General features: G+C 39.9%; 1 protein-coding gene across 2 annotated transcripts in view; it reads right to left on the reverse strand.

Moving 5' to 3' along the window:
* Positions 1 to 5,212: 5,212 nt before the first annotated feature.
* The window catches only part of TDRD7 (tudor domain containing 7), an 89,177-nt gene continuing 67,026 nt past the window's right edge, over positions 5,213 to 27,363 (reverse strand). For both annotated transcript variants that reach the window (XM_060154797.1, XM_060154798.1), the window contains exons 11-17: positions 26,223 to 26,357; positions 24,374 to 24,460; positions 17,774 to 17,908; positions 15,410 to 15,520; positions 12,998 to 13,500; positions 8,256 to 8,416; positions 5,213 to 5,666 (exon numbers count right to left, since the gene is read on the reverse strand). In XM_060154797.1, the coding sequence (XP_060010780.1) occupies positions 5,446 to 5,666; positions 8,256 to 8,416; positions 12,998 to 13,500; positions 15,410 to 15,520; positions 17,774 to 17,908; positions 24,374 to 24,460; positions 26,223 to 26,357 (1,353 nt within the window). In that variant the 3' untranslated portion in view covers positions 5,213 to 5,445. The remainder of the gene's footprint in view (positions 5,667 to 8,255; positions 8,417 to 12,997; positions 13,501 to 15,409; positions 15,521 to 17,773; positions 17,909 to 24,373; positions 24,461 to 26,222; positions 26,358 to 27,363) is intronic.

The following is a 27,363-nucleotide window of genomic DNA, read 5'->3' on the forward strand; positions in this document are numbered from 1 at the left end:
GGGCTCCGGGGGTGGGAGCCAGGGGCGGGCCCGGCTCTGCGCTGTCACCGCGCCTCGCCCCGCCCGCCCAGCTCGCCTTCCTTACCTCTCCCTCCACTCGGGGGCGCCGGGGCGCAGCGCGCAGTCTCCTGCCGGGGAGAGACGCCCACAAGGGGAAGCGCGGGGCAGGGACCCTGGCCGCCCCAAGCTTGGGTCCGCGGCCAAGTGGGTGCGCGTCGCCTCCTGTCTGCGTCTAGGTTTCCCCACTTGTACCAGGTAGAGTTATCTGGAAAAAGGTGGGAGGAGTTTTATTCCTGTGTGGTCTAAGATGTAAGAATCGGTAGGTCCTTGTGGAGCAAAGCCAGCCAAGCGGTTGCTGCACCTTTACCTCCTTTGATTGAAGCAACGACCCATCCGGTCTTATCAGCAGCCCAACTAGGTCCAGTTTGAGCCGAAGCTTTAGTCACGATCATTTTGTGAACATGCAGTTCCAACAGAGGCAAATGCATTCCCTCTATACTGGAAGAATAGAGTATCCAAAATACGACTTAAAATAACCAAAACAACCCCAAAAGCCCCACCTTTTTTTTCTTCCAGTTTTATTGAGATATGATTGACATACAGCACTGTATAAGTTTAAGGTGTACAGCATAATGATTTGATTTACATACATCATGAAGTGATTATCACAATAAGTTTAATGAACATCCATCATCTCACATAGATACAAAATTAAAGAAAAAAATTTTTCTTGTGATGAGAACTCAGCATTTACTCTCTTAAAAGACTTTCATATATAACATACAGCAGTGTTAATTATCTTTATCATGTACGTTTTATCCCTAGCACTTATTTATCTTACAACTGGAAGTTTGTACTTTTTGACTGCCTTCATCCAATCCTCGCCCCAAACAAAAATGTGATCTTCTTTTCTATGAGCTTGTTTGTTTTTGAAGTATAATTGACCTACAACATGTTAATTCCTTTTGCACAACGTAGTGGTTAGATATTTCTATACATTGCAAACTGATCACCATAAGTCTAGTTACAATGTTACCATACAAAAATATTACATAGTTATTGACTAAATTCTCCACACTGTACATTTCATACCCTTGACTTAGTTTGCAACTGGAAGTTTGTACTTCTTAATCTCCCTCATCTATTTCTTTCCTCGCTCCAACCCCTTCCTCTCTGGCAACCACCTGTTTGTTCTATGTCTATAACTCCATTCCTGTTTTATGTTTGTTCATTTGTTTTGCTTTTTTAGATTCCACATATAAGTGAAATCATACAGTATTTGTCTTTCTCTATCTGACTTATTTCGCTTAGCATAATACCCTCTAAATCCATCCATGTTGTCGCAAATGGCAAGATTTCATTCTTCTTTGTGGCCGAGTAATATTCCATTGTGTTTATGTACATCTTCTTTATCCATTGTCTGTTGATGGGCACTTAGGTTGCTTCCATATCTTGGCTATTGTAAATAATGCTGCAATGAACATAAGGGTGCATATATTTTTTCAAATTAGTGTTTTTGTTTTCTTTGGCTAAATATCCAGGAGTGGAATTGCTGGATAGTATGTTAGTTCTATTTTTAATTTTTTTGAGGAATCTCCATAGTGTTTTCCATAGTGGCTGCACCAACTTACATTGTTACTAACGCTGTACTAGGGTTCCCTTTTCTCCACTTCCTCACCAACACTTATTTCTTGTCTTTTTGATGATGGCCATTCTGACAGGGGTAAGGTGATATCTCATTGGGGTTTTGATTTGCATTTCCCTGATTAGTGATGTTGAGCATCTTTTCATATGCCTATTGGCCATCTGTATGTCTTCCTTATACAGATGGGGAAATATATCTATTCAGATCTTCTGCCCTTTTTTTAATCATTTTTTTAAAATGTTGAGTTGTATGAGTTCTTTGTATATTTTGGATATTAATGCCTAACTGGATATATCATTTGCAAATATCTTCTCCCATTCTGTAGGTGGCCTTTTTGTTTTGTTGATAAGTTTCCTTCACTGTGCAAATCTTTTTAGTCTGATGTAGTACCATTTGTTTATTTTTGCTTTTGTTTCCAAAAGCCCCACTTTCTTAAAAGGCTAATATGTTTTCCAGAACAAACCACTTAAACCCAAACAGAAACTTTAAGTGTTTTAATTTTAAAAATGGCTCATAAAAAGGAATTTGTGTGGACAGAAAATAAGGTGTCTTTGGATTATTATAGGATAGTTTCTGGTGGGATAGACCCTATTAATATAAACTTTTTAATATTGGTGTACAGATTACTAATGAGAAACACCTTTTTAAAATCTTGTTTCCATGCAAATGTACTCCTACATTACAAAACCCTCATGGGTATATGAGAATATTCCTCTCAAGGGGCATGTGTGATATATTTTAAAATAATGCAATGATTTAATATTTCAGATTTAAAATTTTAAACCCTTTTGTTGTGGAATCAAACATTTAAGAAAAGGGCATACAACATAACTGTGCAGGTTTAATAATTTTTATCATGAGAACACCTGCTGCAACCACCAAGTTAAGAAACAACACTGCCAGCAGCCCAGAAGCCAACCTGTGCCCTTCCGGGTCGTCACAACTCCCTCCTGAAGTTGACCACTTTCATGACTCTGTCGGTAATCACTTCCTTGCTTGACTCTTTCCTCCATAGTTTATTTTCATTTGCGAAACTCTGTGTTGTGAGATTAATCCGTGTTGGCTCACGTGACTGTAGTTTGTTTACTCTCATTGCTGTAGAGGTTTCCATTGCATTAATATATCACAGTTTTTAGAAACATACATTTTACTATTAATGGACATGTAGGTTGTTTCTGGGTTTTAGCTATTACAAATAGTGCTGCTGTGAACATTCTTTACCAGTATCCTCCTGCACAAGCGCACACATCTTCAACACACTTGGAATTAACAAAAATGGAAACATTTTCACCATTCTGGCATATGAGCAGTATCTCATTGAGTTTTGAATTTGCATTTCCCTGTGTCCTAATGGGTTGAGCACCTTTTCATGTTGACTGGCCAGTTGGATTTCCTCTTCTGTAAAGTGTTTGTCCAAACGTATTGCCCATTTTGCTTCTGGATACTCTTTTGTTTATTGAATATATGTAATCTATTATTTTCTCTCTGTATATATATATATGTGTGTGTGTGTGTGTGTGTGTGTGTGTGTGTGTGTGTGTGTATATCCTCCAATCCGTGCTTTGCCTTTTCACCTTCATAATAACGTCTTTGATGAACAGGTGTTCTTCATTTTAATCTTGTCTAGTACAGTTGACCCTGAAACAACACAGGTTTGAACAGTGCAAGTCCACTTATAGGTGGATTTTCTTCAATAGAAAATACTACAGTACTGCACCATCTCTGGATGGTTGAATCTGAAGTTGTGGAACCACAGACACGGAGGAACTGCATATAGGAGGGCTGACTGTGAAGTTACATGGGGATTTTCCACAAAAGGGAGGGTTGGTGCCCCTAAATGCCCTCCCCCCACCATGTTCAAGGGTCAACTGTATATCAATCTTTTCCTTTATTGTTAGCACTTTGTGCATCCAGTTTAAGACATCTTTCCTGCTCCTGGATTATAAAGGTATTTTCCTGGGTTATCTTCCTACAGTGGCCATTCATGTTTAGGCTTTCAGTCCACCTGGACTTGACTTCTGAATATGGTATGAGGTGGGGGGCAAGTCTCTCTGTCTGTCAAACTGTCCCAGCACCAGATTAACTTTTCAGTTACATCCACAACTAATTGCTTTATTTTTAAAAGTAATAGAAACATTCCTAAAGTTAGTGGAGTACAAACCACTTCTTTCTTATCTGTGGACAATTTGAAGATTGTTGTTGTTGTTGTTATTAGGGAAAGAAACCATTATAAAAAAACATTTACACTACTTTATTTCACTTAAACATTTGTGTGTCAGGATATTTTTACTTTATCATAAATGATTACTTAAATCACTGGCATGAACATTCCTGAATTTTGAATCACTTTAATTATAAATACTAAATATAAATTTTAAAAAGCTGGAAAGACAATTTCAATATTTTACATGAAAAACTTGAAACATCTGGTCTTTATTTTCTTTCCGTTCTTACTTTTCCTAGATGTTCTCAAATAAAAATAAGCAAATGACTAAAAACTTTTATCTCTGGCCTCGTCTTCTCCCCTTCTCTCCATATTTCCAATAGTTTATGCATATCTTCACACAGAGGTCTACTAGCTTAAATTCAGTATATGTTCAAAATCAAAAATTTAGGCTTCCCAGTCAAACTGAGTAAGGGGTCACCATCCTAGCGCTCACAAGAGCTGCTTGGGTGCATCTTTTCCCAACACCACATTCAGTGAGGTCACATTGTTAGCTGGAACGCAACAGCAGTAGGAATATTTACAACATGGGAATCGTCAGACACTACAAATCAAGGCTCACTCCCCGCATGACCGCCACCCACCCACAAGAACCAGCTGTCAAACATTTACCGGGATATGACTGGATAGAGAGATGACTAAGACCCCTCCCTCCCTCAAGGAGCTCACAATCTAGTTGGGGTGACTGGCACAGACAACTAGTTATATGCTATGAAGCTCAGTGAGATCTGGGCAGCACGAGGGGCACAGTCAAAGTACAGTGCAGTAGGAGGGGCACCAGGGAAGCCTTCATGGACAGACTGGGAGGTCAGGGAGGATACTGACAAACAAAAATGGTGGGGAGAAAATGAGCTGCAGTCTGAGGGAAAAGAATAAGAGTGGTCTGGAGGGAAGTGAGGCTTCCTTTAGAGTATCAGTAGTCCTAGATGAACATGCAGGGGTTTGGGAAGGTCCAGTGTGGCTGGCGCAAGGAGTAGTAAACAGGGAGGTTGGGCAGGGAGACTGTAAAGGCCTGCGTTTTCAGTCCAGACTCTCTGGGCAATAAGCCACCCAAGATTTGGGGTGATCTGGGGTGATCAGGACGTGCTGGTTTGCCTGGGCTGTTCCTCCAGCAGCACCACTAGCAATGCTGACGGGCTAAAGACTCTGGAGAGACTTCACATGGTGTGGTGAGCACCTGCTTTGGGACCCATCACTACCCCAGGGTAGGGTTAAGTCACGGAATTCTCAGTCTAACTGGAGAAGAACCGAGCACCACAAGGAAGACGACATGAATAGAAAGGGAAACTCTTCACCTTAAGATCATAAGAAATGATAAGATAGTCAGTTTTTGTATTGATAAACATTTTATTCTAATATTATAGTAATAATTCAAGTGCAATTCTCTTTGAAAAGTCAACTCTGTTAAAACAAAACTTGTTAAATATCTTTCATCAAACACAAACATATTCTTTTCAATCCCGCACAGCAGTCAGAGCCATGTAGCAGAGGTAAGATTTTTTTTTTTTAAAGCCTACTACATTTTGTTATTGCTAAAAAAAATCTGAATTAGTTGTCAGGGTCTCAGAAGCAGTGATTAATTGATTTTTGAAAGCTCTACCAGATACTCTGACATAAAATCATGAATCCAGATATCTGTGTCTGGCAGTGACGTGTCCACTAAATAGACCACTACTTTCCGGTCCCAAGGGTTAGTGTTTTCTATAACTGTCTGCACCAATGCCACCAGAGGTTTCTTCTCCACGTGATTTCGAAACACCATCGAAGCCTCCTCAGACCACTGGCTGCACTTCACTCCTAAGAGGAAGGGAGTTCGCAGATCAATGAGGGGTCAAATGAGCCTTTCTTTGACCCGTTATAATGGAAAACTATTTAAATAGTCCCAAAGTAGTTAAACACACCAGCTTAGATTTGCCTAACTGCAAAACAGATGCTGAAGAATCTTACAACAGTCTTGCTTACAGTTTTTCTATTCTGAATGGGGTTATTTCTGTAAACCTTCACTTACAGAAACAAATTTCATTTGAGATTTAATGCTGTGATATAAAATGAAGTTATAATAATGACTGCCCATTTCCGTAAAGTATATGTAGATATAGACTGATGGAGAATGAAATATCAATATCAATGACATTTCTCTTATTTACAGATTTTTTTCCCTGATGAACCAGATATAGTACAAAAAGAAAAGAAGAAGAATTAATACACTTAACAGTATTCTATTTTATTTTATTTTATTTGTGGTACGGGGGCCTCTCACTGTTGTGGCCTCTCCCGTTGCGGAGCACAGGCTCTGGATGCGCAGGCTCAGCGGCCATGGCTCACGGGCCCAGCCGCTCCGCGGCATGTGGGATCTTCCCGGACCGGGGCACGAACCCGTGTCCCCTGCATCGGCAGGCGAACTCTCAACCACTGCGCCACCAGGGAAGCCCAACAGTATTTTAAATTACATACATCACCATGGTAAAAGCACTGGAATGAAAGTCTGGAGACTCAGTTACTATTCCCAGCTCTTCCTCTATCAAATGGTATGATCGTGAGGAAACCAGTTGATTTCTCAGGCCTCAGTTTACTTCTTGTAAAATAAAGTGGTTGGACCAGATGAATTTTAAGTCCCATGCATTTCTAAATCCCCATGACTTTTAAACTCGAGAGCTCAAGTTAGAGAATTCTGAATTAGGTTTTAAAACAAAACTGAGACAAGAATATGTATTTTTCAAGAAGTATTATTAACTAACATAAATTAAGTTCACATATGTTAGATTAGATATATAAATTATGCCCCATAGTGATGAAGGTCTGGGCGTTCCACATATAATTTAAAAGACTTTTCGGTGTAGTGAGTGGGCTAAATTCTTTGATTACTAAGAATTTCCCATGAGAGAAGCCTAGAACTGTCTATAAGCTGCTGCTTCAGTGACTGTAACAGAGCCTGAGCCTCCCAGCACTGGCACGAATTCAGTGAAATGAAGCAGCTGTAGAGTCCCCTGCACAGGGAACACCAGTGACTGTGGCCACGAAGCCGGGGTGGGGATGATGGGGCCATGCGATCCTCCCTCACGGAGATCCCTTCACTGGGCCGTTTGATTGTCATGTTTAACAAAATGTGTTGTTAGAAAAACCTGAATGTTAAAAAGTGAAAATGAAAAATGTAGCCATTAATTCTGAAGAAACCATTTAGAAGTTTGAGTTCAAAGCAGATCAGTGGTAGTCATGCCATGTGTAAGATGCCATTTTTGGTTCATATCTGTCTACCATGGGAGTTTCCTTTGAGTTCTAGTAGGAGACACAAAGAAACTGGAAAATACTTCAAATAAGGCAATCTCTCTCTCTCTCTCTTTCTACCTATCTATCTACATATATATATCTTCAATAAACGCTGTCAATAAGAAGAATTTATATACATAATTTCTCTCATTTCTGAGATCAAGTCAGTTCTGCCACTGCTAAGTGTATGGGGTGAGCGGGGGGTGAGGAATGAGGGTTGCACATGTGGTCATAACTTGCCCTATCCCAGCAGAGCAGGACCTCCAGACAACTGGAGGTGTCGGCACCCCTCAGCCCTCTTGGCCTCCGCACCCTCTGCTCACGGTGACAGCTCTCTGGGTGGAGTTTCAGCTAGGCACCCATGCTACCTACTGGTAGAGGGCACACAGATATCTGCACTGCCTTCACAGAAGATAAAACAAATCTCATCCGACAGTATCGTAAAGAAGTACCACTCTACACCTATTAACTCAGCTCCTCAGATTTTATGACAGTCAACAGGCTGGTGTGAGTGTGGTGAAATCACACACTTGTGTGTTGTTAGTTGCGATGCAAGTGGAAACTGATTTGGCCATGAAAATGGTCATATTCTACGAGCCAGGAATGTTTTATAATTGTGAAAGTCCATTACGTAGATGCATTATAATTCCTGCAATAAATTATGAAATCTTAATCGCGCAATGTTCTCCTGTTGGTTATTTGTCTCATTGTTTCCATTTGCTTGTTTTGGCTAATATATGTAGCTGTGGGTTTTTTTCCTCAATACTACAATAAAAGTGTAAACAACCTAAATGTTCAACAATAGGGAAACAATGATTAAACAGAATATTTTGCAGCTATTAAAAATTGTTATCAGGACCATCAAACAACCACCCAAAAAGCAATAGTGTGAAAGCAGAATGCAATACTGTACCTGTATGAAGATTACAGTTTTAGAAAAATACTCATACATGAAACCAGAGACAGAAAGGAATATGGAAAAACAGAAATAGATATAGTGGAAGGGCATGACCTTGAGAGATCATTAAAAATTATCAATAGGCCAATGATTCTGTACCCAGGACAAAACGACAATATATACTACTATTGTGTCATGAGTCCAAATTCCCCAGAAGTTACCTGCTAGTTGAGCTGTGACTGCTTGAAACGGCAGCTTTCGGAACATGTCCACCAGGGGCTGCACTTTTCTTATGTTGACTAATTCGTGCTTGCCATAGTCCAGCTCATACACGGACACCAGTCCATTGGTCAGGATTCCTTTTAAAAGCACCCTGTACCACCTAGATGTGCATTGGAGTAAAAAGGAAGAAAAAAACGCACAAAGTCAACACCTGCTTTAAGGGCAACATTTTTTGATAAAAAGGAAAATTAATACAAATGTTATTTACTAAAATATAAAACTATGCTGTTGTAGAAGTTTTTAAAGAGACTGCTTCTTCTTTTCCAAAGGTTACTATTCTCTGCTTTGTCACTGGCTCATTTGATGCAATTTGTTCACTCAATACCCTTTTACAGGCCTCACGGAGCTAATAAAGGAAAACCACCACTAAGCAGGAGGAAACAGTGCTACAGAGCACAATCAGGACAAGGCTGGCAGATCCCTTCACTTTGATGGGGAGACAGGAAATGGCCATACTATGGGGACAAGGTCCATGTGTGGAAGATGGAAAGAGAGAAGCAAGCGGGACCAGGTATGGAGAATGCATTAATTCAGGGACTTCCAGGCAAGATACTTTAGGGCTATCCAGGTAGCATCTGGACCAAAGGTCTGGAGCTCAGGAGAATGGCTGAAGCAGCAGATACAGATTAGAGTTGGTAGGGGGGAAGGTCATCAAAATAAAGGTAGTTTATGAAGCTATGAGAGAGAATGAGAATGCTTCAGCAGAGAATGTTTGAAAAAAAGTGAAGTGAGGACAGAATCCTGGGAAACACAAAAATTTAAGGCAAAAGAAGGTTACCCAGTAAAAGGAGACTGAGGAATAGAAGGTAGGTGGCAGCAGGAGGTCCTGAAAAGAGTGATGCTGCAGAAACCAAGAGACAAGTAGTGTAAAGCATTCCATGTTACAGGGAGGTCAACTAGGATTGAGTTAGCAGAAGCCACTGGACTCGGTAATGAGCTCTATATCTTTAATAAGAATGGTTTCGGGACTTCCCTGGTGGTGTAGTGGTTCAGAATCCACCTGCCAATGCAGGGGACACGGGTTCGATCTCAGGTCCAGGAAGATCCCACGTGCCGCGGAGCAACTAAGCCCGTGCGCCACAACTACTGAGCCTGTGCTCCAGAGCCCGCGAGCCACAACTATTGAGCCCTCGTGCCACAGCTACTGAGGCCCGCGTGCCTAGAGCCCGTGCTCTGCAACATGAGAAGCCACCGCAGTGAGAAGCCTGCTCACTGCAACGAAGAGTAGCCCCCGCTCACCGCAATTATAGAAAGACCATGGGCAGCAATAAACACCCAGTGCAGCCAAAAATAAATAAAATAAACTTATTAAAAAAAAAAGCTACAAAGAGGCCAACTTCAAACACTGTATATAATTGGGGGGTTCTGGGAGGAACTCTAGAAACCTTCAGATAAGCCCAAAGTGAAGCAAGCAATTACCCATGAATCACAGAGACAACAGGGACACAGAAAGGTATCATAATAAGTACATGACCTGAGGGCCAAACAGACCTGACCTTTGGGGGCCAAACAGACCTGAGCTGGAGTCCCACTGAGCCATTTTTCAGTCATGTTAACTCTGGGCTCTTTATTTAACCTCTCTGTGCCTCAATTATCTCATGTGTAATGTTTAGTTTTAATTTACTTGCAGAAATAATACATATGAAGTGCCTAACACATTAATTTGGCATATAACAGGCAGTTGGCAAATGGCAGCCATTATTATAAGTATTCTTAAAATGAAGATAAGCTGTGCAAATAAGAACTTTAGATTAATTTGAAGAGAAATTTCCATATGTGGAAATGCCAGTATGGTGCAGGTTGCTAATTCATATAAGTGTAAACGGAGATAAAAACATTTGGTTTCCACCAATATCACTGTCTTTAAACTGTACAAGGCAAATGACTGATGGTCTGTGCTTTTAGTCTATAAATAAGAGGTACAGAGCTGTGAGGAGAGAACCATCAGGAAACCTATGTGTTGCATTTCTATTTAGCTTTCAACTTTCAAAACTAAGAGCTTAAATAAAGGCTTCAGTTTTGACGACATTACCAATTTCAGTGCAAGGCTACATGTGGATCACCTGGAGAGTTTACTTAAAACACAGATTCTGGGGTTCTACTGCCAGAGATTCTGACTCAGGAGGCCTGGGGTGAGGAAGGGGAATCTGCATTTTTAATAGGCTGCCCAGGTTATTCTTAAATTGGGATAGATTTGGAAATCACTGTAAATCAAAACTGTACCTGAAATTCCTAAATCTTAACTTACCAGAGCTGGGAACAAGGTTTAGTAAATAGTCCTGGGTTGTAAGCAAGACAGAAGCTCTGAACACTTTACATTGATTCAGTTCATAAAGTTTCAAAAAATATCAGGTAATCTGTTCCCATATATAAGACATCCCTTGATTATCTGGGACAAATTAACTGATTAAAGCCCCAGAGTCCTGAGGCAGAACTGTTCAATCCATGGGGGAGTAGGGGTGGAGTCTGAAGTCCCACACTACGGATCTCCAGTGTTCAGAGATCTTCACATGATCCTTCCCTCCAAGTGGCACCTCCCCACCACTAATCATCATTAATCTGCTCCTCAGATAAGAGTTAGCATTAGCTTGGCTTTAACTGAGATTAAACTATCCAATAACAAAGAGTTCTGATGAGGCAAATTGGAACCCATTTATGCTTATGATTGTAAATAACATGACATAGTAAAAATATTTTTTAAAGATGAAAAGCTTATGACATAGAAGTTGAATGCTTTTTAGAATGAGAGCTATTATACTTTTCACTTTTAAGTGTTGAAAACTAGTTTTTTTCCTCCCATAAAAATAACAAAATTTTATAAATGCCTGTACTTGTTATCTTAAGAATGAATGAGGGGCTTCCCTGGTGGCGCAGTGGTTGAGAGTCCGCCTGCCGATGCAGGAGACACGGGTTCGTGCCCTGGTCTGGGAAGATCCCACATGCCGTGGAGCGGCTGGGCCGGTGAGCCTTGGCCGCTGAGCCTGCGTGTCCGGAGCCTGTGCTCTGCAACGGGAGAGGCCACCGCAGTGAGAGGCCCGCGTACCGCAAAACAAACAAACAAACAAAAGAATGAATGAAAGCATTTTATAGAAAAAAATAAGCAGTTGACCTTTCAAGTTGAGTTTTGGGGGGTGTGTATGTATGTCTGTGTGTTGGGACAGGGAGGGTAGGGGGAGAGATTGTTCTTTTTGTTCAGCATTGTCAAATAAGCTGGCACATTTCCCCTAAGAAAGCCGGCAAAGGGAAGGGGGAGCGGGAGCTTGTGCCATCGTCCAGGGCTTCCCGGAGTGAGCATATAGCTTGAGGAACTTGGGCTTCCTTGGGTTGGAACCAGCACATCCTGGGGGCTTCAGGAGAGGAGAGTGTGGATCCAAATGTGCAAACGTGAGAAAACAGACTGAAAGTGCTAAAACAAATGTAAGGAATTATGATTCTCACTGTCCAAAGGCCAAAGAGCAGTGAAATAGGCACTGTTGCACCTTATAAAGGGGGCCACAAGCTCTCTAGAAAGAAACTGACTGCATATATCAAAAATCCTGTAATCTTTAAACAAGTGACTTCTCTTCTAGGAATCTATCTCATAAATACATAATCAGAGAGCCGAACAAAGATTTAAGTTCAACATTATTTGTAACAGTGAAAAATCTGGGAGAAAAAAACCTACAAAAGAAAGTGATAAGTAAATTATGATTTCTCTATATGATGGAATATTTAGCCATTAAAATGTTTATGAAGAAATCTCATCACATGGAAAAGTGTTCACAGAATTATGTTAAGTGAAAAAGTAGGTATGAAATTATATATAGTAATATACCAATTGTATAAATATGTATAGGAAAAAAACTAGAAGAAATACATAAGTAGTTTAACAAGGGTTATGTTGGTTGACTGACTTTGTTTTCTTTTTTTTTTTTTTTTTTTTTTTTTTTGCGGTACGCGGGCCTCTCACTGTTGTGGCCTCTCCTGTTGCGGAGCACAGGCTCTGGACGCACAGGCTCAGCGGCCATGGCTCACGGGCCTAGCAGCTCCGCGGCATGTGGGATCTTCCCGGACCGGGGCACGAATCCACATCCCCAGCATCGGCAGGCGGACTCTAAACTACTGCGCCACCAGGGAAGCCCTAAACATTTTATTTTATTTATTTATTTACTTTTGCGGTACGCGGGCCTCTCACTGCCGTGGCCTCTCCCGTTGCGGAGCACAGGCTCTAGACGCGCAGGCTCAGCGGCCATGGCTCACGGGCCCAGCCGCTCCGCGGCATGTGGGATCTTCCCGGACCGGGGCACGAACCTGCGTCCCCTGCATCGGCAGGCGGACCCCCAACCACCGCGCCACCAGGGAAGCCCCTAAACATTTTATTTTTAAAATTTAGAAAGTCATTAAATAAAAAACATTATTTCTTAAATAAAAAAATATTTTTCTCATAGGAAAGTAGAAAAAATATTTAAACATTCACTTTAGATATAATGAGGTTTTTAACAGCACTAGGGTCATTAGATTTTTAGATAAATGGCATCATTTTAAATATTAGAAAATTGCACAATTCATTGGTCTCATTTCACATTCAAAATTCCCATTTGTGCAGTTCCAAGTCCCCCTGCAAGGATTAAGGACTCTTGGTATCATTCTACACGTTTTTCTTAGGAGGAGAATAAAAGGCTCTGTCTGTCCAAGGACCTACTTATTTTCCACTTTTGCAGCATACACTTGGTCCTTCTCCACTGCCACATGGCGCTCCTCAGACACACTGTAATAAAGAATCATCTCTTCCATCAGAACTTCCAGCTTATGTATCTCTTGCCACGGCTGGACGACAAAGTAGCCCGGGTGACAGGCCACTGGCACGTACACATCCATGTGTTCCCCTGGCTTGGACAAGTGGACAGGAGGTGGCAGCTCCTCCATGGAGAAAGAGCTGGTATGGTCTACCAACGACTTTTTGAGGATATCCGAGAGGCTCTTTCTGAAATTCTCTCCAGTGTTGCCCACAATGGAGGTGTTCGCACTCTTGCTGTTGGGGGAGCTAGCTCCGCTGGATATGGCACTCAGAAACACATCCTTCTGATGCTTCCACAAGTCTGCGTTTGTGATCTGGCGATTGATACTGCGGTGAGGGTCGGGGAAGTTCTTGGGGGTAAATAAATAAATATGTGCCATCCCTCTGGTTTCATCCACTTTTGTCACCTTTGGAAAACACACAAAACCAACTTAAAGAAATCCAAGTTCACGCTGAATTCTGAGGTGGTTATAATATTAACTTTAAATATTATAAAACAGCATTTTGCAAAGAACCCAACTTGCTAAAATCATTTTATTTGAGGTCAGATGAATTATCTAGCACAGCTGTAGCGATGAATAAGCTCGTAGGTCCAAGTAGTCTAGAAACCAGTGGCAAGCTGGTGGAAATGAAAAATTTACTAACCTCTAAAAACTGAGAATATCTATGACTGGCTAGAGGTCATTAACACTGAGAGGAAGTGATTCTATATATCATGATTAATTTTTTTATATTAATGACATGTTAAAACACTCAAAGAAGAAAGAGTAACCCAATGAATCCCCATGTGCTCATCATCCAACTTCAACAATAAAAAATAATAAAAACGGCAAAATGTCCTGTAAGAATTCTGCTTAATGCTGGTGTACCCTCAGACAGGGAAGGGAAAGAAAAAGCTTGGACCTTCACCATACCCTTTGGGATCTTTGGTCCAAAGTCCTTGTTTGGTCCTAATATCTGCTCTCACTCCTCTCCCTTTCCCCCAGTTACATGAGAGGAGAGGGACCTTGGGAGAAAAAGGGGAAGAAAGCTCCACTGAATAGGCCAAAATTATAGTCACCATTTTGCACCTTTCGCCCAGGAGACCTCTGATTACCTGGCTACCTTTTTCTGTCAGAGGGGTGAATGTCTGTATGGGAGCACCACACGTTGATAACTGGACTGTGTGTCCCAAAGGGCTGGGTGACTGTTAATTCTTCTCATCAGCTCCTCTGGTTTATCTCAGGAATAACAAAAATGAGACACTTCTAGCCACATCTATCTTTTACCAAATTGGGCTAGAAATGAAAGGCAGGAACACAGGCATGAAGACAAGGAGACACCAGCAAGGCAATCCTTCTAAAGTAATTTACTTTAAAAGCTTTTCTCCTAGCAAGAGGAGTCTATTTAAATTCATTCTTTGGAGGGCTAATGAAGTACTGACTGCTAATTCATTTTGATATTTAAGGTACAGAAACACCGTTTCAAAAATCAACCATTAAAAAGATTTTTATTGACTACCCAATACCCTGGCTTTAGGAGCTGAAAATGTAGCTGAGAAAACAACATTCATGTGGCAACTGAAGAATATAAAATGGTATATAACTGTGTGATTGCACATGATAAACCCTAGAGGAGAATGAAGATAGGAAAATCAGTGTGGGCTCGAATAAGTGAGAGGTCTTCACGAAGATATTTCTCAAGGACATTTCAGTGCTAACATTGTTAAATGCTTATATAAAATGATAACACTATTTACATCAGTTAAAATAGAGAAATATTATCTTACATTTCTATTCTTGGAAATATGAGCAGTGTTTTTGATATGAAGATGCAAGAGTGTGAAAAAGAAACACGCTAGTGAAAGAAATAAAGCAGTTTAAATAAGTTTTAGGAAGAGACAAAAACCAAGATTACAAGCAAATATTTGTTTATAATCCATTTTACTTTAGGGATAAAAGAAAGAAATACCGGACTTATTTAAATGGTCTTTAGAAACATTTATCAAGAGATACATGGTCCTCTGTTGCAGACTTAACTCCTTATCATGGAGCAAAATAGGAGCACGGAACTACCTGCTACCTTATTAATAGTCAAAAAATTATATAAAGGGTTTAAAAGTAACACTGGAGATATAGGATAAATTCTTAAATAAAAATCAAACCATCAGATATCTTATAGCTACACATGTAACCAACCTCCTGACTATAAAAGTGTGTCGGAGGTAAAAGCATCAGTTTACAGCAAAAAATTCCTTCACAAAAACAAGTGGGAAAAAAAAAAGAGAGTCCTTCTGGCTGACAGCCCCCTTTTATCAAGACCAATAAGATAACTAACCTTAATGCTACAGTCTGAGCAATTCAAAACAGAATCTCTTAGCCAAAGCACAGCATCTGGTGTCCACATGCCAATAGACTGTGGAAGATCTGCTAAACAGCACTTTATAGCCTGAAAAGAAAACACAACGGAAAAGAGGACACACCATCTTAAAATAGGTACTTATGAGTAGTGTCAATATTATTTTCCTACAAGTCAAATGTTGCCAAGGTAGAGAGCAAGCAACAGCAATAGCTAATAATGACAATCACAGTTCTCGGGCTGGAGCATCTGCTATGTTCCTGATCTATTTATATTACTACCATTGTCTTTACTCCTATCATGAACCAGGGTTATACCAGGCACTTCACATACTTCTCACCCTACAATACTTCTGCATGGCAGGCCAGTGTTGTGATCTCATTTTACAGACGGTGAAACAGACTCAGAGATACTAACCTGTGTAAGATCACAAAGTCATGAAGACAAGATTGGGACTTATATCTAGGTCTTCCCTTTATGCCCAACTAAAAAAAAAATGAGTGTCATTTGGATGAAATCTGACTCCTGTTGTAAAAATCTCTGTGGAGGCTTCCGGCTGAATGAAGCATTTGCTGAGTACCCCAGGCATTTGTACTTACCTTTTGAAGGAGGTTGTAATGAGAATTAAGCAGGGAAAGAAAAACTAAAACCCAGTGACACCTAAAAGCCTCATTTTCCCTGATGCTTTTTACCTCCCACCATCACTGCACAAGCTTCTGCAGAATGGCTACATCAGGGAGGAAAAGGTAACCCCAGGGACTCCCTCCAGTCTCATGGGAGCCTTTGAATTGATGGAGGCAATTTTATGCAGGAGATGCAACTTACTTCCAGGATTCCTAGATTTCTTCTTTCCTCTCTGAGCCCCAACCTCCCTGTCGTACACCCTCCCTTCATCCTTGGGGGCTCCAAGTCTCCCACTGTGCCCCCTGCATGAGGTACCTTTCTGGGTGGGGAGGAGGTCACTTAGAGCAAAGAGAGCAGACTCTACTAGTGCAGGTGCCAGGTGGGCAAAGAGGGAGTGAGGCGGGCCAGCTGGGGCCTGCGCACTGGAGAGCACAAGCCCTGCAGAGGAGAACGTCACTTCCCAAGCTCCCACAGAGCACTGTGCCATAAAGGGGACTGCTCAATAGAGTCATGTTTTCTAGTTGGTCAAGAGAAGCTAGAAGCAGACAACTAATTCACATTTTAAAACACTATACGAGCCAAGGGCCCAGACCCAATATTCATGGGTCAGCCTTGGCCAACAGGCCATCAGTTTGCTACTCTGAACCTCTTGGGGAGATGCTGTTAGCGAGAGGCTTGCCCTAGCTTGTTTTAAAGGTTCCCCCAACTTCGCATCTATCAAATAAAAAATCCAGATAAGATTAATAGAAAAAATTAGAGTGGCTTTTACCAAGAAAGTACACCTGTGTAATTTTCAGACAGTCAGAAGCAGTGGGACAGATCACCCAACTCCTCCAGCCCTGGAAACCTTTTCTAGGTAAGGCTGGCCCTAGATGGATGTTCTAACAAGGGGTACAGAGGCCAGAGGTGTTATCAAGTGAAAGCACTTAAAGGTCTAACAATTTTCAATATTATGCTGAGCAGCAATAAGAAAAAATGTGATTCTGAAAATTGGCTTGAACTCAAGTTAAACAGCTTCTCTGTAATAGTCATTTTAGGAAAGGCAACAGTGACTGCAGTGAGAGAAATTATAAAAGCCATGCTAATTATGGTCAAGTACTTTTTATTCACTGAGTTTTGATACATAAGAAATCTTCCGGTAAATATAGGTCAAGGGGCCCCTTGAAATTATAGAATGTTGAACAATTTTATTTTCAAAGCATGATGGATTTCTGTACAAACTCTACTTCCCCTAAGTAGGAAATAGCTATTAATAATTTTAATTAATTCAAAATAATTCAAACTTCTTATCAACTTGAATTTTTATCAAGAGAGGAAGGATAGACTGAAGTTAATCTTTTCACTAAAATCTATGAAGGTTAAATATAAACATATATCCGAAGAGAATGGTTACCTAATTAAATTAAGAACTCTGGAAGTAAATATTTACATATAATATCCTGAAACTGTGTAGAAGCCAGCACTGGCATCTAATTATTAAAGTGGAACCTCTAACTGGACAATATAGCCTGATGACTCAACATGCTTGAAAACAAACATTTATCAAACAATATTCTGTAAGTCTCACTGGTCTTCTTGTCTAAGTGAGCCACCATTTGGATCATTTCCAATTTTGTTAAACTCAATCATCATCAAACACTGAGAGAGCATCTCACAATGTGATTATGAACACATCCAAATCCCTTTCAGCCAATCTCCTAGGCTTGTAACATATAGTACCTGAGGTGGTACTGCAATCATTTCTTGGAGAAACCGAGGGGGAATTTCCCTGAGCTCGGACACTTTCACAGACGTCACAGTGCCAGAGTCCAGGAATTGAACATCAAGAGCCCGGCTGCTGTGAACATTCGTAATCTGCAATGAGACAAGTGTTGGCTGATTTATTAGCATATCCAAAAGGCCACAATGCTTCTGTGCAATTACATTTTGTACAGCTCTAAAATGCAAATAAAAAGCAACAAAAACTATCAGTGCTGATTGAATTTTCTCTTATTTTAAAATGTACTTATTTACCAAATAGATATTTTTATAGTAGAATTGATTTCAACATCTTGCTGTTAATTCATAAATATAGTAATAATTACTATGTTTTCAATTCTAGGATACTACTGATTGTAAAACAATTTGATACATTATTATATACTGCTGATCGTAAGATACAGTCTGTTCTCCAAAGTATTAGGATGTGAAGGAAAAAAAAAAATACTGTGTCTTAGCAATGAAGAAATAATAGAGAGAATTCAGAGACAGAATTTTACTTGTAGTAGGTAAATATTATGTGTTTTTGTTTTTTACAGTTAAACTTGGTCTTTTTTAAAATTAATTTATTTTTGGCTACATTGGGTCTTCATTGCTGCACGCGGGCTTCCTCTAGTTGCGGCGAGTGGGGGCTAATCTTCGTTGCGGTGCGCGGGCATCTCATTGCGGTGGCTTCTCGTTGCGGAGCACGGGCTCTAGGTGTGCGGGCTAACTAGTTGTGGCTTGCGGGCTCTAGAGTGCGGGCTCAGTAGTTGCGGCTCGTGGGTTCTAGAGCCCAGGCTCAGTAGTTGTGGTGCACGGGCTTAGACGCTCTGCGGCATGTGGGATCTTCCTGGACCAGGGCTTGAACCCGTGTCCCCTGCATTGGCAGGCGAATTCTTAACCACTGCGCCACCAGGGAGGTCCCAATACTATGTATTTTTAAAACATGACACATTTTGGTATTTTATAGCTTAGTCAGAAAGCCCAATGATACTTTGTGTCATTTGTCAAAAATGGGAACATCATTAATCATTAGAGAAATGCAAATCAAAACTACGAGATATCATCTCACACCGGTCAGAATGGCCATCATCAAAAAATCTACAAACAATAAATGCTGGAGAGGGTGTGGAGAAAAGGGAACCCTCTTGCACTGTTGGTGGGAATGTAAATTGATACAGCCACTATGGAGAACAGTATGGAGGTTCCTTAAAGAACTAAAAGTAGAATTACCATATGACCCAGCAATCCCACTACTGGACATATACCCAGAGAAAACCATAATTCAAAAAGACACATGCACCCCAATGTTCATTGCAGCACTATTTACAATAGCCAGGACATGGAAGCAACCTAAGTGTCCATCAACAGATGAATGGATAAAGAAGATGTGGCACATATATACAATGGAATATTACTCAGCCATAAAAAGGAACAAAACTGAGTTATTTGTAGTGAGGTGGATGGACCTAGAGACTGTCATACAGAGTGAAGTAAGTCAGAGAGAGAAAAACAAATACTGTATGCTAACACATATATATGGAATCTAAAAAAAAAGAAAGAAAAAAGAAAAAAATGATCAGAAAAACCTAGGGGCAAGACGGGAATAAAGATGCAGCCCTACTAGAGAATGGACTTGAGGATACGGGGAGGGGGAAGGGTAAGCTGGGACAAAGTGAGAGAGTGGCATGGACATATATACACAATCAAACGTAAAATAGCTAGCTCGTGGGAAGCAGCCGCATAGCACAGGGAGATCAGCTCAGTGCCTTGTGACCACCTAGGGGGGTGGGATAGGGAGGGTGGGAGGGAGGGAGATGCAATAGGGAAGAGATATGGGGATATATGTATATGTATAACTGATTCACTTTGTTATAAAGCAGAAACTAACACACCATTGTAAAGCAATTATACTCCAATAAAGATGTTTAAAAAAAAATGGGTAAGTTACACACTGAATCAAAGCAATAATTACCTACCTGTGGCCAAATGGCAAGAACACAATGTAAGATTCTGGATGCACCTTTAAATGCCACAATCTCCCCTAATATGCCCCTAAAATGCCATTGTGACACTTGCCATTGTTAAATATTTACAGTGGCCAAATATAGCCCCATGGAGGTGGTTATCTGGGCTGAGATCTCACGCCTACAACTGCACTAACTGCTACCTAAGCGTGGTGGTGCCTTCGGTATGATGACTGTTGAGAACTGGGCCACTTTCGTCTTGGAAGTCAGATTTGCCAGAAGTGAAGCCTTTTTCTACTGCCCGAGAGAATGCTTGATTAATATAATAGCATAAATTTTTAAATCTAAGACATGATAAACACAAACAGTCCCATGGAGGAATATTTTAAAATGTATTTGTTTATTCAAACATACATACTGAACATATATATTGGTATGGATGGTATCTGTTGAATGCTTGTTATATCCAGGCATAACTAGGCTGCAAAGATATACTTCCTCTTCTCAAAGAGCTCCTAGTGCCATGAGAGACGACACAAATACATAACCATACTATAATGTAGTAAAGGCAATAATGAAGTTGCGCTTGGGGTACTGTGAGAACACAGAGGGTGGGTACCTGACCCAGCAGGAAGCAGGTGTTAGGGCAAGCTTTCAGGAGGAGGGAATGCCTAGAATTGGTACTTTTCTTTAAAAATTTACTTTTTTTTCTTCTTATTTTAGTAAAATGCCTCCACTGTAGAAAATTTATATACTTAAATATATAAAAATCACTTGTAATCTACTATAGGTTACAATTATCCTTCTAGTCTTTTACCCATGATTCACAAAAGATTAGATTTACAAGAATTACAAAACATTTGTAGATACTATTTCATAGTTGACTGCTTTCCACTCAGTGTCTCATAAAAATATTTCATGTAATTTGTCTTCTATGTCATTTTAATGTTATTTAAGTCTATCATATACATACATTGTGACTTATCTATCAAATCACTTTGGCTGGATAATTTAAGTTGTGTAAATTTGTTTACACAAATTTGTTACTTTAAGAAATAATCATATGTACTGGGCATTTGTATTTCCTTTTTCACAAACTGGAATTTCATAAATTTCACAAATTTATGTCCTTTCAGAGCTGCACCTTAAATGATGAATGGGAGTAAACCAGGTTGGTAGGAGTCCAGTTAGGGGCGAATCTGGACATTTCAAATAGAGGGGAGAGGATGGGCAAAGGCACACACATACTTCTTACGTGTGGGGCCTACAAGCATTTTGGTTACGTTAGAGCATAAAATGAGAGGCCGGGCAAGGCAAGAGGTGAGGCTGGGAGACAGGCAAAGGCAAGGTCTAAGAGAAGCAGATATCATGCCTTCAAGAACTAAGACTTTACCCTGTAGATGAGAAGCCAATGTCAAGCCTTAAGTAGAAGAATGAGATGGTCAGCTTTCTAAAATTGCTGGTGAGGGCTTTAGGATCAGATAGATTTGGTTTTAAATCTCAGCTCTCCCACTTTTTAGCTGGATGACTTTCCTCATCAGTAAGAACAGGGATAACAGGGTTTTGTGAACATGAAATGAGATCAGTCATGTTTAAAAAAGCATTTAGTGTCATGGAAACAGTAAGTCTCGTCATAAGTTGGATGTATAATTATTTGCATTTTGGGTTGCTACTCTTAGTGATACGGAGCTTGACTAGAGGAAGACAGGAGTGAAGGCAGAGGAACCAGTTGGTGTGGTACTGCGGTGTTCCAGGCAAGAATTAACAAAGTTGTAAAATCAGCAGTGTTCAGTGATTAGTTGCACTTGGGGCTGAGGAAGATGAAGGAGTCAAAGATAACTCTTAAGAAACAGCCTGCATGGCTGCATGAATGGAGGTACCACTAAAATAGAGATAAGGGAGAAAGGTAAGGATGGGGAAAGATAATTTTGGTTTCAGACATGTAGAACTTAAAAGAGTTTGTGAGATGGACAATTAGGCTGGCTTTTTGCTCAAATCTGCAGCCCATCAAGGACTGGAAAACAAATTTGGGAGTCATTAGGGCCAAAATGGTACCTGCAACTATGAGATAGGATTACCTAGAAGGATGCAGAGGCCGAGAAGAGTGATGAGCCTGGACAGGACTTAGGGACACTGACATTTCAGAAGTGGGGGTGGAAGGAGGTTTGGGTGAAAAATAAGAGAAGGAATTATTAGACTATCATGAGGAAAATTAGGATTTGATAACATGGTAGCCCAGTGAGAAGAGAATTTCAAGTTTCAACACTGTTCGATGCAGCAAAGAGGTCTGGTACGCAAGACCTGGAAGATACTAATACAACTGCAAAATTAAGACGCTGTTCACAAGAACAGGCTCTGTGATGGAGTGTGGGCAGAAGTCATGTGGCAGTGACTGAGGACTGACTGGAAGATGGTGCAGAGTGAATGCAGACCACTTCTACAGGGAAACAGGGAGAGTAGTGGCCACTGCACTGAATAAAGTTGGTTGGACTTACAGAATAAGTTCAGAATGTATAGGCACTATAGTTTAGACAAGTTTAGACAAGTTACAATGTCAAGAGCAAATACATCACTTAAACACAGGATCTGCTTTTCATTAATCATCTTTCTTTCCTTAACTTTCTATGCATCACTAAGAGTATGAACACTTTTGCTACCTCAAAAGTAGATAATACACAACTTGATAGTAATACAAATAATACTAGATATTAATCTAAAGTATTTGAGCATACACTGAGAAGGTATTTTTGCCAAAAAGGCATAGCCTGATTCCACACACGGAGAAACTCAAGTTGAGAGACACTCTACAAAACACTGCTACTCTTCAAGAGGCCACAAACAACAAAGACTGAGCAACTGCCAGGTTGGAGGAAACTAAGAAGACATGACAACTAAATACATCTTGGGATCCTGGACCAGAAAAAGGACATATGGAGGACAATCTGGGAAATGTCAGTATGTTCTGCAGATTAGTTAATAATATTGTACCAATGTTAATTTCCTGATTTTGATAATCGTTATGTAAGACGTTAACAATTGGAGATGGTGGGTAAAGGGCATACGGGAACTCCTTAAAATATTTTTGCAACTTTCTAAAAGTCTGAAATTACTTCAAAATAAAAGGTTAAAAAATTAAGTATTTGTGCATTTATATATTATACACTAAACAGCACAGAGCTTTAAAATTCAGATAATGTCGTGTTCTTTTTAACAAATCATGTTTTGAAGTTTATACTAAGCACCCAAATCTTAGTCATATAACTCCAGATCTCAACTTTGACACACATTCACATTGACAATAATTATTTCAAAACTGATGCTTTCATTAAAGTGGCCATGACCAAGATTTACTTAAATAAAGGGAAAATCAGTACAATTAAGTTATCACAATGCTGCTATGCAGTAATAAAACTCAATAAAGCAATGATTCTTACTTAGGGTTGGTTTCTTTGAGAATCTTAAGAAAATTATGAATACTTCCCCTCCAAAATACATAATACACACACACACACACACACACACACACACACACATAATTTGCATACAATTGTTGGGGAGGGGTCCAGGCGCTCCCTGTAAGCAGAGGTCTTTGCACCTAGGTTAAGCACCACTGTGGAAAAAAAAAAAAAATCAAGCCCAGATTTGCAATTTTACTAACTGGGCAAAATAGATATCAAAAAAAAAAAGAAGAAGAAGACGAAGAAAAGAAAGAAACCACAAAAATCCAAAACGTACCTTTGAAAAACATACAGAAATCTATGACAAAATATAACAAACCTCCTTGCAAATTCATAACTGAGCTTGTAAGAAAATAAAACAATTATTAGGCCCTGGAAATAGAGGAATTTGTGAACACTGAAACCCAAGCCATCCTGGGCAGGGGTGAGGGAGGACATGAGATGCCCCCAAGAAGCCAGAACACCCAAAGGGCTACCCCTCGAGGGAGGGGTGACTCTGGAGAGCAATTAGGCATTCCCTATGCCCAGAAATTCCACTCCTACATACGTACCCTGGGAGATATGCACAGGAAGGGTCATGGTAGTGCTGTTTATAGCAAAAAATTCGACACAATCTAAATATCCATTGTCAGAAGAATGGAGTGATAATGTTGGCATATTCGTACACTGTTACAGCATACAGCAGGGAAAACAGATTACATCACAAACATAATGAATGAAAAAGCATGTTATAGAAGAATCAATACATCTTACAATTTGTGTAAATTTTTAAGACATTCATTCATTTAGTTATACTTTATTCATGTTTTTACTATAAATATTATATATACTATTCACTTCTACATTTTAAATATCTCTATATTGAAATATACAGATAGTAAGAGTATGTGTGTTTAGACACAAATATAGTAAAAGTCTAGAGCAGTGAATAGGAAGGAGAAACACCAAATTCAGCTGGTAGCTCCCCCAGGGGTGGGAGTAAAAGAAAGGGCTGCAGACAGGGAGCATCAACTGTATATTGGTTTTATGTATCATGTTTTATTTCTTAAACTGGTGATGAGTATATGGATGCTTACTCCATTTTTTAAAAACCTCATTTATATGTCTGAAATATTTCATCTTAAGTTTAAAAAAAGTCAAGTGACTGATTTTACCTCTACTCGTAACCATTTTCCTTTGCAATGGAAGAGGCAGATTTTCCCACAGAAGGGTAATGAAACGAAGTACTCAGAGGTCATGTGCTGCAAAACAGAAACGCATGACACTTATTATTCTCAGCAAAGAGCACGTTGCTACACCATGAGAAAAACACCGCTGTGGCACAGGCAAGCTGCTTCACCCGTATGTGATCAGACTTTCGGTGAGGTGTGTGCTACAGTGGACGCAGCACATGTACAGGGGTTGTAGGGCTTCTGCCTTGTTTCTCATATGTTGGTGGCAGCCATCTACCCTTCTTCCTTGCACATGGCTCATAAATCAGCCTTGTTAAAATGTCTAAAAATGTTAGCATGGAGGTCAGTATAATTCATCCAGGCTCAGGCACCATCAGTTAAACACAAAGAGGGGAGATGAATCCGATAAAATGAACAGCCTGTATGAAAGGGAAGCAGTTCATAAGGCCTCCTCTTTTCATCTTTTAACATTCAAGATTCAAAGATAAGATTTTAATCCAAAACAAAAGAAACGTTATCAACCCAAATATGGATATCAGTGCCAGTTCAATGTTGTTCAATGTTTTCATCCTCCTCCTCTGCTGTAGCTTGAAATGGGGGACCTGCCATTGCCTCTTTCCTTCAGGGTGAATGTTTCTACTCTCCCCACAGGCAATGTCTCCTTCCACTTGAGTTTCCAGGGCACTAAGAACTATCAAGAGTGCTTTTCACCATTATAGATTATAAGCACATGCATGCAAATGAGTAACTACAGTCACCCTCTGGATGTCTCAGATTTCTCTAGGATAGATCAGCAAATCAAACTTCAGTAATGACCTTGAGATACAAGCTAAGACATCTGTAACAGAAAGAGGTAAAGCTATAGATCTAATAACGTCTCGATTCTAGGCTGTAGTCTAAATACAAGTTTAATCCACTTCAGCAAATATTTTGGAATACCTATTTTATGTAAGACACTAGATAAGTTACTACAGTACCTAAATGAATTAGGTACTTACCAGAAGCTGGTGAGGCTCAGTCTCTGCCCTCAGGAAGCCTATACTCTAGTAAAGCAAACAAATACCCAAACAGCTAAAACAATGTTGCATACAAGTGTCATGAGGCACTCGGGGTGCTCTGTAGGTCAGAGGCAAGGGCTCACTTCCAGGTGAGGGGGTCAGAGATGAAGCAGCATCAGAGTTTAGTCACTTGGAAACCACAGCATATTGTGGATTACAACTATAATGTCCAAATGGAGGTAAGGAAATCCCTTTAGGACCTTAAAACAAAACCCCTACAGATCCTGATTCAGAAAATAATACTAGAATTAAAGGGAAAAGAGATTACTAATAAATGTAAACTGCACAACCACATTTTCCAAGGCGCAGGTTCTCTCAGGGACCATAAAGAGGTTGGAGAGTGATGCCTCGGAAGTTTTATTCTCCTTCTAAATTCCATGGTTCCGTCTTTGCCCAGGCAGAGGAGCCAGCTGCTCGAGCAGACAGTCACAGGCAGCTGCACTGTAGGCTCATCAACTGCACCTTGTGAATGACAAATCTACCGGTTGTTGCACACTTTCTATGTGCCAGGCCCTGTGCTAATAATAAGCAGCCTTGTGACTAGTCCTCATAACAATCCTGTGGGTACTCACTATTATTATCCTCATTTTACCATGAAGAAACTAGTGGGGATTTTTATTTTTGTTTTAAATTCTGAAGTCTGGGGCTCTTACCCTCTATTTTAGACAGTCTACCTTAAAATACACAAAACTTACTACACATGTACAATTTAGTGATTCCTCTTGTTTGCAATGTTAGGACTCATCTTAGAGGTGGATGCTGCTTGGCCATACCTTACAATGAAAGTATTCTTCTATCTTATGCAGAAGGTCGTTGAGCTTGTTCAAACCCTTACAAGGCACCTGGCAGTAGAGTGTGCCGTCGGAGCAAATATTAGTCACTCTGACATTTGTGTACATGGCATCGACCTGAAACAAAGGACACACCAAGGATGTGAGAACAGAGTGCAGCTCTTACCTACCTAAGGGTATCTATCTAAATAGCTCACTGAAAATTTCTGCGCTTTTCAATCTTCTAAGCAAGCTGGAGGACAGATAGAATGAAATTCATAACGTAAATGTGGAAAACTAGTTTGCATACCACTCTTTCCAAAAGGAATATCTGGTATCATTTGTGTCAGGCACAGAGTAGACATTTTACACACATTATATTATTACCACTTTCTACTGTCTGAAAGGCTAAGAGTATTTTTAGCTCTGCTTTAACTCTGGTTTATCTTCTCCCCATTAATTTAGAAAAAGAATTATTATATAAAACATATTTTTGCAGCATTAACAGAAATAAAAATAAAAAACTCTCACAAAATCAATCCCATTATCAGTTTACTTTCTAATTCACGTCCATGGGCCACAGGAATTTTTAGTAACTTTTAAAAATTATAATCACAGTAAAGGTTTAATTTTAGCCATTTTTAGTCAAATCATAATATAAAGGCAATTTACTATTGTTCTACTTATTAAAACAAATATTTTCCCAATGTTGCTATGAAGCCTTAAAAATGATCATTTTTAACATCTCATCCTATTCTTTCAAGTGGCTGCTCTATAATTTATTTAAAAGTGTCCTTTCGTACAGACATCTATGTTCTTCACATTTAAAAAATGTTAAAGCTAGCAATTTAATAAGCATCGTCACTGATCTAATTTTCCCTTCATTTGAATTATCCTCCTTTATTATCTTTGCAAAATAATTTCATATAAAATTAATATATGCTCATTGTGGAAACTGGAAAATAAAACAAAAATCCAATTCTTAATAATTACTATTTATATTTTGGCATTTCCCCTCCTTTTAGCTCCCTTCCTTCCTTTTTTTTTCCAATACATACGTAATCTGTCTCTATCTAGTGTTAGCCTAAAATGTACAACGTTCTTTTCTGGTGAATTTCTTTCCTGTGATACTTGTGAATAGACA

This window comes from Lagenorhynchus albirostris, chromosome 7 (genome assembly GCF_949774975.1).
Source record: "Lagenorhynchus albirostris chromosome 7, mLagAlb1.1, whole genome shotgun sequence".
Taxonomy (NCBI): domain Eukaryota; kingdom Metazoa; phylum Chordata; class Mammalia; order Artiodactyla; family Delphinidae; genus Lagenorhynchus; species Lagenorhynchus albirostris.